The sequence below is a fragment of the Balaenoptera musculus genome, chromosome 11, assembly GCF_009873245.2.
Source record: "Balaenoptera musculus isolate JJ_BM4_2016_0621 chromosome 11, mBalMus1.pri.v3, whole genome shotgun sequence".
NCBI lineage: Eukaryota > Metazoa > Chordata > Mammalia > Artiodactyla > Balaenopteridae > Balaenoptera > Balaenoptera musculus.
In genome coordinates, this window is record NC_045795.1 from 101707869 (window position 1) to 101727874 (window position 20006).

The window sequence follows — 20006 nt, forward strand, 5'->3', positions numbered from 1 at the left end:
GACCCTCCCCTTGAACACACTCAGACCCCGCCCTGGCCGACCCCCTGCACGCTGCCCCCGCTGAGCCGAGGTCTGGGCTGAGTCACTGTGTCCGAGGGGAGCCCCGCCCTTGCCCCCCATTGGCTCACACACGTGGTCGGAGAGACCCAGCTGGGGTGCGCCCCTCCCTCCATGGGCAGCCATGCATCTTACTCGCAGTGTTTCTCCCTGTGCTCTGATGATGCCTCAGTTTCCTCATCTGTAAAGTGGGTTCCTTGTTAGGGTGACATGAGTGAGGATGATGGTCTCAGAGAGCTGGGCACAAGGCGGGGGCTGCGTGGAGGGGGGGATGAGCAAATCCTTGTCCCAAGTGGCCTGAGACACCCCACCACCACCCCCTAAGTATCCCTTCTCTAGACAAACCTCCTCATGGTGCAGATGAGGCCCAGAGGGGGATTTGGTTCCCCCCGCCCCAGGTCTCACCCCAGGGCCGCTGCCCGCCGCCCTAGCTCTCTCTCCACACCTCTGTCCGGAAGGGGGGGCCCTGGGCAGAGACACCCCCTCCCCCCGCAGCAGAGACTTTTCCAGGCTCGGGCTGAGCTCCTGGGCAGGGCAGCCTGGCAGGACGGAGGGGCGTGGAGGCCAGCCCGGGGACAGTCACTCACTGTGCCTGCAGGCAGGGCTGTCTGGGGCCCAGAGCCAGGACAGGAAGGCCAGGTGGGTGGGCAGGGCCCCTGTGGCTTTCTGAGAGGCAGGCCCAGGGCAGGCGCTGGGGGCCTGGGCAAGACAGCTAGGGGCGGGGGAGGAGAGCCAGCAGGGCAGCTCCTCAGGTCGGTGTGGTTTACGAGGCGCCCCCCGTCCGTCCGTCCGTCCGCTCCCGGGAGCCGCACCGGAGTCTCCAAGACAGGAGGCGGCCCCAGGCTCCTCGTCTGAGGCAGCCCAGAGCGGGGCCCCCGGCGGGTGACGTGAGACAGCAGCCTCGGCCCTCGGGGATGATGGGACGAGACCTCAGGGCAGCCTGGCCACCTCCTACCTTCTCTGTGTCCCCGCTTTCGGAGCCCCAGAGGGGAAGGAGGACAGCGACACACGGGGCAGCGGCGAGGGGTGAGCCCGCCCCGGACAGGCGCTCTGTCTGGGGCTGGCTGGGGGCTCAGGAGAAGGGGTGCCCAGGCTCTGCCCCAGACAGAAACTTCGGGAGCCCTGGGGATGGCTAGGCACCCCCGTCACTGCCCTAAGAGCACTGGTCCAGCCCCCTGGGTCTGCATCCGTGTGTACCCAGAGCCGTGTAAACATCCCTCCCCTTGACCGAGAAATCCCAGGAATGGGTCCTAGAGACACATCCGCCGCCTGCACAGAGACCTCATTGACGGGACAGCCCAGCAGCCAAGGATGGGAGAGACACACCAGGCCTGACCCCGATGCGGGCAGTGGGGAGTGGGCCCAGGGTTCCGTGCCGCTTCCAAAGGGTGACGCAGAGCAATGTTTGACGACCTAAAAACATGGAGACGTGTTAAGTGAGCGGGGAACGTGGGCCACAGAACAGAATGTACTTTTGTGCAACCACAACACACGTAGGCCCGGTCCCCGTCCCAGGCACACGTTTAGAGAGGCCTCAGACATCAACACCGGCAAATCCCCAGGGAGCTGGGAAGGTGGGTTGCTTTCTTTTCCTTGCTGTGCTCTGTTGTTATTTTCCATAGTTGACGCAGTGGCTATGTATTATTTAGTAAAAGGGCGGCGTGCGGCCTCCCCTGCCCCTCTGGAAATGGGGGTAAATCCACAAATAACTCCAACCCAGGGCCCGTGAGCGTCTGGAGCCGCCCTGCCCCAGGTCCCTCCCAGGCCATGCCCTGTCCCACTGCTCCCTGCCAACCAGCCTACTCAGGCCCCTGTGGGCTTTGAGCAGACTCCCTTGGGCGAGGGCTACGTGGAGAGCCTGCCCTCTGCCCATCGTGCCCCTCTCTCTATTTTCTCCCTGTTTCTTCTCAGGAACAAACAGAGCCACCCTCTGGCCTGAGCACAATGGCTCAGAGCCACCTTTGGCAGTCTGGAACCCACCCTAGGGCCCTTCCAGAAAGCACAGGGTGCCAGGAAGAATTCTTACACCCGTGAACGTGTTCTTTTTAAAACTGACAGAACTGGGACTTCCCTGGTGGTCCAGTGGCTAAGACTCCGCACTCCCAATGCAGGGAGCCCGGGTTTGATCCCTGGTCGGGGGAACTAGATCCCACGTGCAGCAACTAAGACCCAGCGCAGCCAAATAAATAAATAATTTTAAAAAATAAAAAGTAAAACTGACAACTTTCTAGGCTCGGAGGGCCCTAGAGGATTAGCTGGTTCCATGTTAGACCCATCTGGGCAGCTTTTTTTTTTTTTTTTTCTTTTAATTTATTATTATTTTTTAAATTAATTAATTTATTTATTTTTGGCTGTATTGGGTCTTCGTTGCTGCAGGCGGGCTTTCTCTAGTTGCGGTGAGCGGGGGCTACTCTTCGTTGCGGTGCGAGGGCTTCTCTCATTGCAGTGGCTTCTCTTGTTGCAGAGCACAGGCTCTAGGCACGTGGGCTTCAGTAGTTGAGGCACGTGAGCTCAGTAGTTGTGGCTCGCGGGCTCTAGAGCGCAGCCTCAGTAGTTGTGGCTCACGGGCTTAGTTGCTCTGCAGCATGTGGGATCTTCCCGGACCAGGGCTTGAACCCATGTCCCCTGCATTGGCAGGTGGGTTCTTAACCACTGCACCACCAGGGAAGCCCTGGGCAGCTTTTAAAAATGAAGGTGCACCTTTGTTTCACCGAACAAGATAGGCGGGTGGCAGATAAACACATGAAATGATGGTCAGCGTTGTAAGCCGTTAGGGAAACTTGAGCTAAAACCACGGTGAGGTTTCACTGCATGTCCATCAGAACGGCTGGAAGTAAAAACAGGGGCAACACGAAACACTGGCCAAGATGCAGAGAAACTGGATTCTTCTTGCATTGCTGCTAGGAATGTACAAGGGTACAGCCACTCTAGAAGGGGGTTTTTCAGAGTAAGTGTACTCTCACCAAACACCCTGGCTGTGGCACTCCTGGGCATTTGTTCCAGAGAAGGGAAGACTTATGTTCACACAAAAACCTGTAGGAGAAGGTTCCTAGCAGTTCTATCCCTGACAGCCCCCCAACCTGTAACCTGCCCAGATGTCCTTCCCAGGGGGGATGGATAAAAAAAACTGTGGTACGTCCATGCTGTGGAATATTATTCAGCTGTGAAAAGGAAGGGACTGTTGATACATGAACAGCTTGAATAAACCTCCAGGGAATTATGGTGAGTGAAAAAAGCCAGTCTTGAAAAATCACATCCTGTACGATTCAGTTTGTATAACATTCTGAAATGACAAAATGATGGACAGATTGGTGGCTGTTGGGAGTGAAGGATTGGGGGAGAAGTGGGTGTGGCTCTGGAGGGAGGGGTGGCATGCGAGTGCCACGTGATAGACGGTCTTGGAACTTGATCGTGGGGGGTCACAGAAAGCTACATATGTGAAATTGCATAGATGCATACACACACATGCACGCACGCATGCATGCAACATCAAAAGATGACTACTGATCACCAAAAAACAGACTTCTCAAGTTAATGATTTTAGTGCTTTTCTGTGTATGGGAAGATGCAAGAGTCTGGGCTCATTGAAATTACTCTTCGATAAGCATCTTAACGCTCTAGGGCCTGTCTCCTCTTTTTCTCCATCCTGAATCCCCTCAGGGCGCCGTGTCAGGTCAGCTGCAGTGGCCGGTGGCTTGATGGTGGGCAACATTTTTTGGTGCACAATGTTATCACTGGGGGAGGCTGGGGGAGGGTTGCCTGGGTCCTCCCTGTACATTTTATTTTGCAACTTATTGTGAATCTTATTGTGGTTATTTCAAAGTGAAGAGTTAAAAACACAAAAACAAACAAAACACCCAAGGTGCAGGAGCACGGCCCTCAGAGGTTCTGACTCATCCGTCTGGGTTTGGGCCCAGGCGTCAGTACATCTGTATTTCTTAGAAGCGTCCATGTGTCTACCGCACGGCCGGGGATGGAAGCACTGCCGCTCCCTCATTCAGCAGAGGGAAACTGAGGCCAGAGAGGGGAAGGGGTTTTCCCAAGGCCACACAGCTGCTGCGGAGGAAGGGGGTGGCGGGAGGGGAAGACCACCAGCGCTGAGGCCTTGGGTTTTTACTGCTGCTCCAAGCTGGGGCTGAACCAGGCTGGTTGTTTCTTTTAATGTAAATTTTTATTGAAATCCGGTGTACAGCCTGTTGAATTGTGACAAGCTGAACACAGTCACGTAACCAGCACCTAGACCCCCAAGCAGAAGCTGACCAACCCCCCAGGAGCCCCCTCGGGCCCTGCCCGTCATAGCCCTGCTCTGCATCCAGGGGACCCTCTGTTGACTCACAGCACAGAGCCGTCTTTCGTGTTCTTGAACTTGGTAGGTGACCGGCCACCGTTTGGAGCCATGCCAGGGAGTAGAATTGGAACAGCCACTTTCCTCTGAGGGGAAAGGAAGTGGCCTCCCCAGGAGCCCGGTCATGTAGGGCTGGGGACAGGGGCTTCAGAAGGGACTGTCCCCAGGGCAGTCGCCTTGTCCAGGGTGGCCGGAAGGGGTTGTTTCCCTGGAGCCTGCGTTGGAGGCGGGAGGAGGACTGGAGCCCTGCCCAGTTGACCCAGAGTGCCGCGTCCGCGAGCCTGGTCCAGGGGCCTCCGGAGATGCTGGGGCCCCCGGGCGGCGGGAGGAGCCGCAGCCCAGCAGAGCAGACAGAGCTCTGGACTTGGGGCCACCACACCTCAGTAAGAGACCGTGGTACTGCGCGGTCACCACTCACAGCCCATTTCCCCTATAAATGAGGATTTTAGATATGTGGGTAAAACAAACATCTATTAATATAGAATCGGTGTGTTAATACAACACGTTAAGATCATTCGTATACTGGCCGTATCACACCTTCATATAATACATAACATAATATGCTACTGTTTTGAGTTCTGTACTGGTCGTAGCTGGATTTATGGAATACTGACTCTGTGCCTGGCACTGTTCTAAGTGCTTTAAATGTATTAACGTATTTAATCTTCCTAAAACACAATAAAAGAGGACCCTAAACTGAGGCACAGAGAGGTTCATTAACTTGCCCAAGGTCACACAGCTAGTGTGTGGCAAAGCTGGGATCCGAACCCCAGCCCTCTTGGCTCTAGAATTCACGTTGTAAGCTCTAGGCTCTAGCATCTCACTAAACGTTATTGGATGTAATCATATAATAGCGTGTGGTACCGCAGACACACCTGCTCTGCACCTTCTGGTATACAAGGTGCTTCTGCTCCGTGGGCTGCACCTCACCTTTCTCACAGCGACTGTGTGAGGTGGAGCTGTTACCGCCGCCCCTCATTCCGGGTGGGGAGGCCGAGGTGAAGAGGGGCTCCGGCATGTCCCAGGCCGTTGGTTCCCAGTTCAGGCGCTGGGCCGTGCCCCTCCTGTTGGCAGCTGGGCTGAGCGGGTAAGGAGGGTGACGGGCAGAGCGGGCCTCAGTCTGTGGCCAACAAGGCTGCGTGGACCCGGCAGGGCACCGGGCAGAGGGAGGGTCCCCATCAGAGCCAGTCCCAGCTGGGCTGTCAGGGTCAGCAGCACACCGAGAGGGGGACCGCCGAGGGGTTCAGGCCACCGAGGGGTTCCCCGGGATGGGCGGGACATGGGTGGGGAGGAGTGGGGAGCCCAGGCAGGGACCCCTGCTTGTCACAGGGTTTAGAGCTGGGCCACAGCAGGCCAGGTCAGCCTTGCACGTCTGGGAGGGTTCCCGTCTTCACGTGTGTGCCTTGTGGACACTACTGCCTGGGGGGAGAATTATTGTGCACCCTTCCGTATCTTGGACCCGACTGTCACAATGTGGTGGGGTGTCCCCGTGCCTCCTTCACAGGCTGTGGTGACGACCAAATGAGGTGACACTGGTCAACTGTTAATACCAATGCCTCGTCCATAGGAACTGCTCAAAAAATACTCACTGTCATTAGAGGAGTGGGAGAGAGACGAAGTGGGGAGGGAAGGAGGGAGTGAGGAAAAAAGGAAGGAAGGAAGGAGTCTGATTAGGGGGATAAAGTAGGCAAAGAAGTCTGCACAAAGGAGTTGACCTTTGAGCAGGGTTTTGGAGGGTGAATAGGAGTTTGCTGCAGGATGAAAAGGCAGGGAATGGAGTGGTGTTCCAGGTACAGGGAGCCCCTGGGCCTCATGGTCAGCTTTTGTAAAGGGGGGTCATGATTCCATGTGCCTTGTGAGGTTCACGCAGGGGTTAGGCGAGGAAGCATTTGGAGAAAGAACCTAGCGCTCACTAGGTGGACTGTCTGTGGCAGGCCGAGATGGTGCCGTGTTATCACGATGTAGTCAGAGCAGGACTGGAGCTGGGGAGGGCAGCCCTGGGCCTGGGCAGAGTGGGCTCCAGGAACCCCAGCACCATTGGCTGTGTCCCTGTCACATCACATTGGTGTTACCTCGCATGGCATGTCCATGTCTGAGCAGCCAGGTGGGGGATTGTCCAGACTTGGGGCTTCCAGGAGGCCGGGTTTCCTCACCTCTCCCAGCACAGCTCCCAGCACGGTTCCTGGACCGGGAGGGAGGGAAGGCCTGTCTGGCCAGCCGTGCCCTCTCCATCCTCGAAAGCCGCTGTCCTCCCCACAGTGGGCACAGGACAGTGACAGTCCGGCAGAGCGACTCGAGGGCATCCTGACACCATCCCTCATGTCCTCTGTTCTTCCTGATCCCCGGCCAGGCCTGTTGACACACAGGCAGAGGGGCTGAGCCGATGGTGCGCGGCCCCCAGTGGGCTCTGGCTCCAGGGGAGGGGGGAGCCGTCTGCGGCCTCTTCAGCTGAGGCTGGAGCAGGGGGGTGCCTGAGGCAGGTTCTGGGGCATCCCATCTGCTGCACGTGGGGTCCGGCAACCAGCGATGCTTCAGCCGGACGGGAAGTAGCAGATTCACGGGTCAGTGCGGGGCTGTGGAAGGAGGGTCAGGGAACGAGGCCGAAGCTCAGATGAGCCGTGGTGGGCTCCCAGCGGTGGCCCAGAAGGCCAAGGCCCACGGTGCCGAGCTCAGGCCCACTCGGAGCAGGTGCCCTGGACGTCTGGGTGTTGGGTGCCGAGAGGCACGTGGGGCACCCACAGCGGGAGGGCTGTGGCCCACGTGGGAAGCAGCGTGGCATCGGAGGAGAGGTGTAGCCCAATGACACCGCCTCCAGAGGCGTGTCCTGTGTCACAGCTGCCGCTGCCCAGGAGGGCAGGGACAGGGTGTGCTGGGGAGCTGGGCCCCCGCCTCGTGGAAGGCACCCCCAGGCCCGAAGGCCTCGGTCACCGGGCGTGGCGCCAGGCAGAGCCAGCAGAGGCTCGTGTTTCTCGACATCGTCTCAGATCAATTATTTGCCCGCAGGGGCTTTGTACTCTCACTTCCATTTTACTGAAGACACTGAGGCTCAGAGAGGCACTTGTACCACATGAGTGGCTGGTCGGGGGTGGGGTGGGATCTGACCCCCCAGGTGGGCTGGCTCGGAGCCCAGACCCACAGCTGGACCCCGAGCCTCTCTGCCAGGGCTCCCGGCGCGGGGGTGTTGGGCCCTGCCCGTGGTCCGGGCCTCTTTGGGGAGGACCTGCTGGTCTCAGGCAAACACACCGAGTCTCAGTGCCACCCGATCTCTAGAACAGGGGACCCACAGCGCTTACCTTCTCGGAGCCTGTTTCCTCACGGGCGTCTCTGGGGCCTCAGCAGACCCCCCCCGCCGACTGCCCTCCCCACCTGTGACCAGGTTTGTAGCAGCTGACAGATCAAAGGAGGCACCGTCACGGCCGGTCCCCTCGGTGGGACAATGACCAGGACACACGGGGCCCTGCCTTCGGGAGGGGAGTCTGACGGGCAGACAGGAGTGAATAAGCGAACAGATAGATGACTCGGCCTGTTTCACATGGGGCTCTGAAAGACAACGAGTGGGGGGCGAGGGTACTGAGGGGCGGGGGAGGGCTGCTATAGACAGGGAAGGCCTCCTGGAGTTGGAAAGCTGTCAAATGTGATGGGGACAGAGCATTCCATTGCAGGGGCAACGGCAAGTGCAAAGGCCCTGGGGCAGGAATGATGAGAGGAGCGTGAGGGGGCAGAGGCCAGCTCATGCTGGGAAGGGGTTGTCTGTGGTCGGGGGCTGTGGACAGACCTGCCAGCTGGCAGGCCCAGGCCACACCCCAGGGTGCAGCTCTGCCTGCAAAGAGCCTCCGCTGGGAGACTCCCTGTGGGACCTTGGGCCTCGGTGTCCCCATTGAACGGGGAGCAGTTGGACGTGTCGTTGCCAAGGGCCCCCTGGCACTGAGCCCCTGCACTGGCGTGTGGGGTGGGCACGGGGCAGAGTCTTGGCTGACCTGTCAGAGGGCAAAAAAGCACATGGTTTCTTGCATGTGGGGGCCACAGGCTTTCCCCAGGGCTGCTCACCTACCCCAGGACCTGACCTGGCACCACCCAGCGTGGCCTGCGCTGGCATGGCCCCCCGGGTGGGGGGGTGCTTGTTGTCTGGGGTCATCGGTAATCCTGTCTCACTTTTGCCACCTCAGGAGCTCCCTGGAGACCGGAAGCAGCCTCTCCACTGACCGATACAGGTACTGTTGTACCATCCACCCTGGACCTGCTCAGAACCACTGGCCCACTCTCCCCATCAGCACCTAGGGTCAGCCCCAAGAGGCCATGGGGGAAATTAGCCCCCCATTTGGCCCTAAAATTCCCCCAGGGCCCGGAGATAGTGCTGACACATCCCCTGAGATCAAGTCCAGCTAGGAGCGGTCCCTCCTGGACCGTGGCTCAGCCCATAGTTCCTCCGAGATTCAAGGCTGGTGGTCCCCCGAGGGCCGGCCTACAGCCGTGGCTCCCATGACGACCAAGGCTGCAGCCCAAGGGAGAAGCTGACAGTGTCTGTCAGTTTCCACACTGTACTTGGTGGAAGTGGGGATGGTGGTCTGAGCGTCTTGTATCTTGATGTTTCTGTAAGACGTCTTCAGAAGGAAGGGCTGGAGACTGTGGTGTAGGGGAGGCCCCTGGATGGGGCAGCAGGTGGGCATGGAAGACCAGGAACGGGCAGCTGGTCCTGAGTGGGGTTGGCATGGACGGGGGGCTGGGAGGGGACGTCTGCGCTACACGTGGGGGTGACTAGAAGTGGGCTGGGGGTCCCCGCTCCCAGGAGAGGGCAGACTTTGTGAGGCCCTGAGAAGTGGATGTGGACCCAGGGCATGGAAAGCGAGGGGGCGGGTGGACGGCAGACCCAAGTCCCACTGGGGAGCTCGGCCTCGGTGAGAGGGAGCTTCTGCACAAAGGCAGTGCGCCCCGAACTGGAGCCGTCAAGCAGGGGCTGGGCCCCAGCTGTCGGGTGGCAGGCGCTATATGGGGATGAGATGGTCTGGTGACCAGGTAGATGCCTGAGGCGGCTGAGGCTGTGAGAAGGGCTGGGGTGGGCACGCGGGCGCGGCTTCCCTGAGCAGCTCGGGGCTGGGCACCCCCAGGGGCACTGCTGGAGGCCGGAGAATCGGGTGGTCCGCACACGTTCACGCTGTCGTGTAACCCCGTACACGGACGCTCTGCAGCCACAGCGCACGTAGCAGCGAGGGCTGTCACTTCTGTTGGCTGAGAGCTGGCAGCGTCCCACCTCTGCACGGCCCCGCAGAGCTATCGGCCCATTTTACAGGCGTCACATTTTCAGGACTCTCAGCTGGTGAGCAGAGCTGGGATTTGAACCCAGATCCTGGTGTGGACACTGCCCGACGCTGTAGTACACTCCTCGCCCATGTGTGTACACTTCCTGCACAACCGCACACACACACGCAGACTCCCGGACATCTGCACGCTCCCTTCCTTCGGCACTCGGACCCTTGTACCGTCCCTCTGCACGTGGGTCCACACACCCCCACGGCCTCACTCCAGTTCGGACACATAAGTGATGGCGGTCACGGTCAGGGAGTGGCCACAGTAACCACCGCTGCTTGAGGCTGGCCACACTTGACCTCATAGCCAATGACCCCCTGCACCTTCAGAGAGCAAGGACAGCAGGGCCCCTTGGTTCTGCCTTCCCCCTCTGCTTCTCAGCCATTATTTCCTGAGCACCTGCGGGTATGGGGGGAACTCAGGAAACCACAGGGACTTGTCCTGCTGCCTTTGCAGAGCTACTGTGTCAGGCAGCAAACGGACAGAGAAATCGGGTTTTATTATGATACGTCAGGTGGTGACAAGTGTGTCGACTGAAGAAAAGCGCACAGCCCAAAAGTTGCGAGTTATGTTTTATCTGGACCTTACTGAGGACTGTAGCCTGGGAGACAGCCTCTGCGACAGCCCCGAGGGACCTGCTGCCAAGAGGGAAGGGAGAAGCCAGGAGATAGAGGGCTTTCTGCTGGGAAAAATGTGCTCCACCACCAAAGATGACTGCTAATCACAAAAACCCAGACATCTCAAGTTAATGATTTTAGTGCTTTTATACGTATGGGGCGGTGCAAGAGTCCTTGAAATTATTCCTTAGATGTGCATCTCCACTCTCCAGGGCGGCTCTCCTGTTTTTCTCCATCTGGAATCCCCTCAGGGCGCACCTTCAGGGGCTGCTACAGCGGCTGACGGCTTGACGGCAGCAGCATTCTCTGTTTACTGAAGTGGCAGCCGCATTTTTTGTCCACAAGTGCTACGAAGAAAAATAAAGCAGGGTGAAGGGGATAGTGATGGGAGGGTAGTCAGGGAAGGCCTTTTGGAGGCGGCGCTGTTTAGCCAGACACCAGAAGGAAAGGTGGGCGAGGGATGAGCCGTGCAGCTATCTGGAGTAGGAGCCTCCGGGCAGGGGGACGGCCAGTGCAAAGGCTCAGAGGTGGAGCATTCCCGGCACGTTTGAGGAGCAACAGGCGCTACGTGAGATCTGCCCTCATCCCCTTGGGACATAGGCAGAGCCCAGCTCAGTGTTCCCATTTCACAGATGAGGAAAAGTGAGATCCAGGGACCAGAGGACTGTTGGTGCCAGACCCAGCCGCCCCCTCCCCCCCGGCACGACCGCCTGGCCTCTGCCCTTTATGCGCAGCGGGGCCGCTGGCTTTGCTGCTTTGTGGGAGCCTCTGGGAAAGCCGGCCCTCGGGCTCTGGTGGCCAGTCCCGCGGAGGTTCTGGAGGCCTGCTTACAGCCTGGGAAATTCAGAAACAAAGGTCCCAGCCAGTAACTGCCTCCTTTCAAAGGAACAGCCGGCTTCCTCTGCCACAGGCGTGAGAGGGAAGCTGATGTCCCGTTGGGGGAGGGCGGACGGCCCTTCAGGGAGGCTGGCCCCGCTGGCTGGCAGACAGGCCCCTCACCCTCGGCAGACCGCCATGCTGCCCTCCTTCCTCGCCTGCCTCATCACCAGCCCAGTTACCCAGCAGCTCCCCTCTCCCCAGGCTGGGTTGGTGGACTGTGCCCCACGCTGCGTCCAGCTCGGCCATCCTGATGATGCGTCCATGCCCTTCCCCTCACTGGGCTTCACGCTCCCCGCTCGACTGAGCCACCGCGGACGCCCTTCCCTTCTAGCCATCCACGGCGGCACTTCCCACAGAGAGCCACCCTGCAGAGCCGCTAGACTAAATCATTCCTGGCGGAGGGGGGCGTCCTGTGCACTGTGGGGTGTTTGGCGGCCTCTAAATGCACTAGAGGCCCGTAGCGCCGCCCTCCCCATTGTGACAACCCACAGTGTCCCCAGGCATGGCCACTGTTGCTTGGGGCAGGGGGTGGTGGCAGAATCGCCCAGGGGGGGAGAGCCACTGCTCTAGAAGCAGCGCGTCCGAGATGGTGGACGGAGGAGACTCCCTCCTGAGGCCGGTGACTTTGTTTTTGGCTTTGCTGGGACGCGGGGAGTGCTGGGATCAGGCCCGGGTCCGCACCCAGCCTTGGACGCCCGGCCGCCGGCACAGGACACGCAGGCCCAGCACTCTGGCGGCAGCCACTCCTGTCTGAGGCCGATGAGCCTGGACGTCGTCCCTCACATATGGTGATGGGGTCTTCTCGGAGCTCTGTTTCCTCATCTGTGGTTGGGGGAGGCGGAGTGAGCCCTCCACACAAGGATGCGATGGGACCACTGCTTTGTCAACAGTGTGGAGCAAACCAGGGACCCCGAGTAGCAGGCGGGGTGAGTGTGGTGTGCTCAGGTGGACCCTTCCATCCCGCTCTCCAGGACCCTTCACTCCTGCAACAAACGATGGGGCGCCTGCAGTGGGCCAGGTGCTGCCCTGAGCCGGGCTGGGCTGGGGTGCTTGCGCTGCAGTTGGGAGCAGAGCAGATAAGTAAATCAACAGGATCATCTCAGAGGCGGGCACGTCCCGCAGAGAAAGTCAGGGCAGGGCGTGCGGGGGGCTCGGACGCGATGCTGGCGGTAGGATCCGGTGGGTGGAGAGGGGCCGGGGAGGGCACTTCTGGCCAAGGGCGCTGCCTGGAAGGCCTAGAAGAGGGGATGGCTTCTGGGACCTGGCGGGAGCCAGGGGTCTGGGCGTCGGGAGCCTCAGAGAGCTCAGACCGTCGGCAGGAGTCGGGGCGCTGAGGGCCGGTGGGCAGTCGGGAGTTTGGCCTTTATTCTGAGAGCAGCAGGGGGCCCGCGTGGAGCAGGGAGGGCCATTTGAGATCCCTGTGGCTAGCGTGTAGGGAAAGGGCCGCAGGGCGTCCAGAGTAGAAGCCAGACCCGCCAGGAGGGGCCCATTGGTTCTGCTTGGCCGCCCGTGACGCTGGGTCCCGGGCCGCAGAGCCGCCCGTCCTGCCTGTGGCCCCGTCCCTGCCTGACAATGCCCCGCTGACCATGGCCCCTCAGCCCAGGCCCCCCCCCTGGCGTCGGGAGTCCCCTCCCGGCAGCCAATGAGCGGCTGTCATCGAGGTTCCATTTTAGATTTTATCAATGTGTCCCTGTCACCCAGGCAACCACGGTGGCCCTGTCAGTCTTTCTCCGCTGCCTTTCAGAGCCAGCGGTTCCCACTGCACCATGTGGCGACGTGGTGAGTTTCTGCTCTCGGGGCCGAGCAGGGATTCCGCCAAACATAACTGACCTGGCGAGGAGGCCGGCATTTGTCACCTCGCCCCCTCCCTGCCTGCACCCCACACCCCTGGTCTTCCCAGCCTCGGCCACTTCGGGCCAGGCAGGCGGCTGGGCCACTGCCCGGCCAGGTGCCGGCGCAGCCACTGGGGACCAGTTGGAAGAGGGAGCTTTCGGAGCCGCCGTCAGGAGCCCCGGCATCCAGGCCCCCAGGATGACGGGCCGGGGGCCCCCACCACTCAGCACAGCCAGGGCTGCCCCCGTTTGCCCCGGGGACCCCCGGGGAAGCCCCGAGAAGCTCCAGCCCCCCGCGGCGGCGGCAGCCTGAGGCTGCCTGGGCGAGCCTGACGGAGGAGTCGCTGGGCTTTTGTGTGCGCTGCTCTTTGTATCGGAGGCTGTGCTGGAGGGGCGGCTGGCAGCACCGGGCCATGTGAGTGGGGCCACTGTGGCAGCGGGGACCGGGGTGGCCGGAGCGGCCTGTCCCCCAGCTCCCTCAGCCCCTCTCCAAGTCTCGGTGGAGGTGCCACGGGGGTCCGGCAGGAGACCGAAAGGCGAAAATGCTCAAGTTCAAGGCCTTTTGCCTGGATTACTGGCAGTTCCTGTGCCTGCAGCCGCTGCACGGAGTCTATAAAAGGTAGGTGCCCCGGGAGGGCCTCTGCCGTGGGGCAGCCGAGCTGGCGGGACCGTCCCCTGCCTGGCGACCACAGGGCCTCCTCGTCCTGGGGCAGGGCCCCTGCTGGCGTTTGCTCTGGGCCACTGGGCAACTTGGCTCAATTGTACCCGCCTCTTCCTCCAGCCCTGAAGCTGGTAGGATTTCTGCAGAGAAGGGGTCCCCCCCGAGTGCTCTGTGGCCATGCGCTGAGTTTCATTGTTCCTTGCTGCTGAGATTGGCCCTGGAGCGGACTTGCATGGAGGACTGTCACCCCACAGGAGGGCAGCCTCCACCCTGGCCTGGCCCTGCCAGGGTCCACGCCCCCTGACCTCACTGGCGGCTCATGTGACTAAGGGGTTTGACGGCCTCCATCCCAAGCAGAGATCTGAGACACACTTGGGGCAATGAGGGTATCTGCCTTACTTGGGCAGAATGAGGGTATCCCTGGTGTGGAAGTCAGGAGACCAGAGTTCAAGTCCCTCCGCTTGCTTTGTGACTTTAGGCAGGTCACTTTCCCTCTCTGAGCCCCAATTTCCCCATCTTTAGGGATTTGGCCCAGTTGACGGGTAGTGGCATTTGGGGACTACTCCCTGAAACGATGCGGGCATGACCCCGAATGTTAGTAAAACTGACGGTATCTTCCGCACGTGCGTTCTGTCCACACACACACCTTGGCTGAGGAACACCGGTGCCCAGGCCAGCAGGAAGGGCGGCTTCAATGGCCCGTAATTAAAGGCCTTGGGGGAGGGAGTTAGAATACCGGCTATCCTGAGGGAATTAGTTTTTCCTGATTTCACACTCTGTGAAGTCCGTGGCTATTAGCATGCGAGCCGTTCTGGGAAAGTGTGGGAGCTTTTCTTTTCTCTTCCAAGGCTTTCTCCGAAGGGGGCAGGTCCTGAGGGTCTCACAGCGGCCTCAGAAAGGAAGCCCCCGCTCTTGGGTGGGTGCCAGGGAGAGAGGCCCACCCCGCATCTGATCAGCACCAGCTGTACCCGGGGCATCTTCCACTCGTGCAGGTGGACCAGCCTTTCCCACCATCCTGGGAGCTTGTTCCTACGGGCCTGGGGCACCTGGAATGTTCTGGCTCTTAGTTATTAGGTGTCTGCCGAGGGTGCACTTTACACTCTGGTCAATCCTCAGCCCTACTGCAAAAGGGGCGTTGAAGCCCCCCTTTGAGCAGGTGAGACCCAAGGGCAGGCAGACAAGTAAGTGTGGCCACAGGATTTGGACCCAGGTCTCTCTTGTTCCAAGGTAGGCTCTGTCTCGAGTGCCCCGCAGCTCAGGAGAGGAGTATGCCAGGGTCCTGAGGCGAGAGGGATGAAGGAAGCATGTCCCCACCCCACGGGGGCTCAGGTGGACACGGTAGGAGGAGTGGATCTGGATGTGGGGCTTCCTGGAGGAGGTGACAGCTGAGTGGGCAACGAAGTGTCTGCAGGAGTTGGCTGGGCCGAGAGGGGGAGATGGGTGTTCTAGGCAGAGGGAAAGGCATGTGAAAAACCCCAGAGGCTTTCAGAGGGCATGTGTCTTTGGGTGGTGGTGAGAAGCCATGGAGCTGAGAGGGGCGCCGGGGACCTGAGTCTCGGACCAGGGGCTGGGCCTCCTGCTGTGCACAGTGGGGAGCCCAGAGGGGCTCTTAGGGTGGGAGTAGCAAGCTGAGAGTCCCTCTGGGAGTTACGTGGTGCTTGTGAGAGACCTGGCTCAGCCTCCAGGCCAACCAGTGAGAGCCCCCTTGGCCCCTCCCACCATGGGAGGTTCTTATTCAGAGCAGGTGCTCTTTTCTCAAGGCCCAACTGTGACCGGAAGACAAATGGGACATAGTCCCCAAGGAGCTCCCAGCCTACGAGGGGGAAGAGACCCACTAACAAGCCATGAAAGTTGAGGATGGGGGATAAATAGAGGTGGCACAAAGATACCAGCAGTATGAGGGAGGCTGTCTGGCCTGGGAGAAATCTAGGAAGGTTTCCTGCAGGAGGTGTCATTTGAGCTGGGCCTGAACGTAGGAGCAGGATTTTTCCAGATAAGGAAGGGACAGTAGGGAGGGAGCACAGCATGAGCAAACGTGTGGAGGTAGGACCGAGCCTGGCGTGGTTCAGAAATGGTCACAGATGAGGCTGAAGTGTAGGGTGCCTGTCAGGCAATGAGGCTAGAAAGGGAGGCCGGGTGGGCAGTGTGATGCGGAGGCTCACGGAGTACCTGCTACGTGGGAGGCATCGTTCTAAGCCCACCAACCCCGTGAAGGGGAGGATGTAATTGTCCCATTTTCCAGGTGAACAAATAGAGACTCATGAGGGAGAAGTGGCTGGCTCAGAGTCACATGGCCTGTCAGGGGGACCGAGGGATCTCACAGGCTGCACAGGGCCAGCCAAGGAGCTCCGACTGGCAAATGAGATGCTTGGGGCTGGGGACAGTCCTCTTTCTATTGACTAGTGTTCATAAATAATGGTGACGCATCAGTCAGGTGGACGAGAGACTCCAGCTTTATGGCCAGATGGCATCCTGGCAGGGCTCCGACTGCTCGCGACGGTGGGGGGAGGGAGCTAGCCCACCTGCCATGGCCCCTCCGGGGGATTGACAGTGTCAGTGCCAGGGAAGCACTTAAGGCACCTCACTTAGGGGGCTTAGGGAGCCGTGGTCACCTCTGTCCAAAGAGATCCAACCCTAGGAACTTGGCGCATGGAACCACTTGGCTCTTTTCCTGATGCCATATTCCATTGTTTAAACCAGCGACCCAAAACTTTCGAGTATGAAAAGGGTGTTTTGCAGACAATGCATAATTAACCACTTCTAAACACAGGGTGTGCCAGGCTCCCTTGAAGCTGTTAATTATTCTTCATTAGTGATCTTAAATCCATGTAAAATAATCCTGGAGCCTTGCCAGAGGCTGAGGCCGCAGGAGGAGCGGAGATGCTTATTTCAACTAGAAAGTGCAAAGGAAGTTCTTGGCACCTCTGCCTTCTGCCTGGGGCGATGGCCATTCCGCAGAGCCCCTAGCTTTGGCCCAGAGCCCATCCTGGGAGGCACAGAGCCCTCTCCCCAGGCCCTAGAGCCTGGCGGACCTCAGGGCACTCTGGTTAGTGAAACAGTTCTTCGGGTGGGAAGAAAAAGTAGAGAGTGGTATACCCATCACCTGGCTTCAGAAATAAACGGTTACGACGCGGTGGACGGCCCCTGTGGGCCTCCCTCAAATCCCATCTCACCCCGATCCCCCCAGAGCTAAACCTAAGCAGTAGTGCCCCCACCCTGCCCATTTGCTGTGTTTATTTCACATGCACATTTTTATAATTTGGCTAACACAAAGCTCATTCTACAAGTTTTAGAACTTTACAGGCATGATGTCATAACCTACAACTTGCTTTTCCAAACTTTTGAATTGTGGTAAAATACACATAATGTAAAACTGACCATCTTCTCCATTCTTAGGTGTACCGGTCGGTGGCATTAAGTACGTTCACACTCTTGTGAAACCATCCCCGCCATCATCTCCAGGTCTTTTTCATCTTCCCAAACTGAAACTCAGTCCCCATTAAACACTCCCCACCCCGCTCCCCCAGCCCCTGGCACCCACCGTCCTGCTTTCTGTCTATAAATTGGACTGCTCTCGGGACCTCATATAAGTGGAGTCATGCAGGATTTGTCCTTTTGTGACTGACTTGTTCCCCTCGCCGCAATATCCTTCAGGTTCATCCATGTTGTAGCAAGTGTCAGAATTTGCTTCCTTTTCAAAACTGTATACTATTCCATGCTGTGCGTAGACCACATTTAGTTTATCTCTTCATCCACTGACGGACATGTGTGGCTTCCACCTTTTGGCTCTTGTGAGTAATGCGGCTGTGAACATGGGTGTACAGATAGCTCTTCAAGATGCAACTTGCTGTTTTCAGTCCAGATTTTATTGGTGAGAGTCATCCGTGTGGCTGTGTATAGTTCTCATGTTTATTTTTGTTGGTGTAAAGTATTCCACTGTTCTGCTGTTGATATAGATTTCGGTGGTTTCCCATTTTTTTGATGCTCCAGGGAGGACTGCAGTAAGTGTTCCTTCACTCGCTCCTTGCACACACGTGTGGTGTGTGTAGGGTTTGTACCAGGGCGGTATATGAGTACCTTCAACTTTACTGGGCTTTGCAAAATTGCTTTCCAAAGTGGTGTAGCAGCGCGCCTCCTCACGAGCAATGAGTGACGGTCCCGTGTCTCTACATTCTTACCTACACTTGGTATTAAAAGCCGGATGATATTTTTAATGTATAAAAGAGAGAAAGAGAGAGAGGAGAGGAGAGGAGAGGAGAAGACTGTAAATGGTGTGGGTGTCCACCCCAGCTCTGCACAGCGTCAGGCATCCTGGAGAGCAAGCTGAGACAGCACGTGCCGTTCCCTCGGTCTGTGTAGTTCCAGGTTTTCCACAGTCACAGATTTTCAAGGGTGATTGTAACTCCGTGTTTTCTTGCCCCACAACCTGACTTTGGCGCCTCCCCTCCAAGCACGTGGTGGGTACCCCCATCTGCTTTTAGATGTAGGACTAGTTCGGGTTAGACCAGCTGTCAACTTGCTTCCTGATGGGCAGGTTTCACCAGCCCCTTCTGCTGGAAATAACGGAGGCCAGGGGTATCGAAAACACAGTGTGAAGACGCTCGTTTTGAAGAGAGTTCCCCAACCTCAGTCACAGTCAGTGAACGCGGTGGCCTGGCAGCTCTGAGCACACAGCCCAGGAAGCTGGGCACAGAGACTCAGGGCTGGTCGGAGGCTGCAGGGTGCCCGCACACACGCTGGAGCCCAGGCGTCTGCTCCCAGCCGGCAGGTTCAGTCCCTGAGGCTTTGTGACTTGAGGGGACGGCGAGGGCGCTGACATCAGGCTGGCTGGGGATCCGATCTGGCCGGTTCCTTTGATCATCGTCAGGACTGCTGTTACTTTCCGTGGGTGTTCGTCTAGGTGCCGAATGCTGCGCGCGTGGTGTCTCCGTGAATCCTCTCAACAGCCTCCTGAAATAGATACTGTTCTTTTCCCCATGTTTCAGACAAGGGAACGGCGGCCCAGAGAGGGCAGGTGACCTCCTCAAGGTCACACAGTGGGGATGTGGTGAGTGCCCTCCACGTGACCAGCTCCACGAGGCGGCCCGGCCGCACTTGTCCTCACTGTCTAGCCCCTTCTGGCTCTGGGCAGCTTCTCCGCCTGCGGTGGCTCCGTCACAGATTACCGCACACTTCCGGTGGCTTCAGACGATGACAGTGTTTGCTCTTCCCACAGGTCTGCAGTTTGGGTGGGGCCTGTCCTGCTCGGCATCAGATGGGGCGTCTTGAAGACGGGGGGCTGCATTCCTCAGACGCCTCCCCCACCCAGCCGCTCACCTCACAGCTGCTGCAGGCTGTGAGCGGAACGCTTAGACGGGACCTCCCCGTGCGGCCTGGGCTTCCTCACAGTGTGGTGGCTGGGTTCCCAGAGCAAGTGTCCCGAGAAAAAGAGAGAAAGCGGGGGGTGGGGGGGTGGGGGGGTGGGCAGACAGAGCCAAGTAGAAGGCGTGCCAGCTTTTATGACCAGGCCTCAGAAGTCCCAGAGCGTCACTTCCCTTGCGTTCCGTTCATTAGAGCATCAAAGTTGGGACCGTCTCGGGGCACAGTGACACCCCAGTCACTTCTGCTCTCCGACCTTCAGGTCCTGAGCTGAAATGGACTTAGGGAGAGGACCCAATGGGTGTGAGGGTGCCTGGGAAACAGTTGGCTCTGGGTAAATGGGGGGGTTTTCTTTTTATTAATGAAGTAAGTGCAAAGAAAGCGTGGATGTTATTCAGGAGAGGGAGCGAGCATTTCGGCTGGGAAAGCCAGAAGGGGTTCTTGGAGAGCAGAGATGGGTCTTGAGGGCTGAAGAGGGTTTTCCCACCAACAGAGGGAAGCAGTGCCCTTGGCAGAAAAGGCATGGAAAGGAAGTGAGGGTGGTGGAGCTAGAGCGTTGTATGGGACAGAGTCTTTGGGGGTGAGCAACAGAGATCCCGTGAGGCCAACCAGAGACACAGGGGCTCCAGCGGCACTGCACCCCGTGCGGGAGGGCCGGTCGCCAGGCGCCATGGGCGGGCGGGCAGGAAGGGCTGTGTGTGCTGGGCGGTGCAGAATGCCCGTTGTTCCCCGAAAGTGTGTCCTCCTGGCTCAGGCGCTCCTGCTGGACCAGAGTGCGGCGTGGGTGAGAAGCACGCCGCAGGCTCACTTTGACCCGGTGGCCGGGGGCCTTGAGAAGCTTGTCTTCGGCCGAATAATCGGTGAATGTTTAAGAATCAAGCAGCCGGAGCTGAACCCGGCCCAGGAGAGAGGAACGGGATGTCCTCGGGTGGAACACCAGCGTGTCCTTGCCA

General features: G+C 58.9%; 1 protein-coding gene across 5 annotated transcripts in view; it reads left to right on the plus strand.

The window, feature by feature from the left end:
• Positions 1-20006, plus strand: part of IQSEC1 (IQ motif and Sec7 domain ArfGEF 1) — a 331819-nt gene that overhangs the window by 189280 nt on the left and 122533 nt on the right. For all 5 annotated transcript variants that reach the window (XM_036868761.1, XM_036868760.1, XM_036868762.1 and 2 more), the window contains exon 3: positions 8569-8613. In XM_036868761.1, the coding sequence (XP_036724656.1) occupies positions 8569-8613 (45 nt within the window). The remainder of the gene's footprint in view (positions 1-8568; positions 8614-20006) is intronic.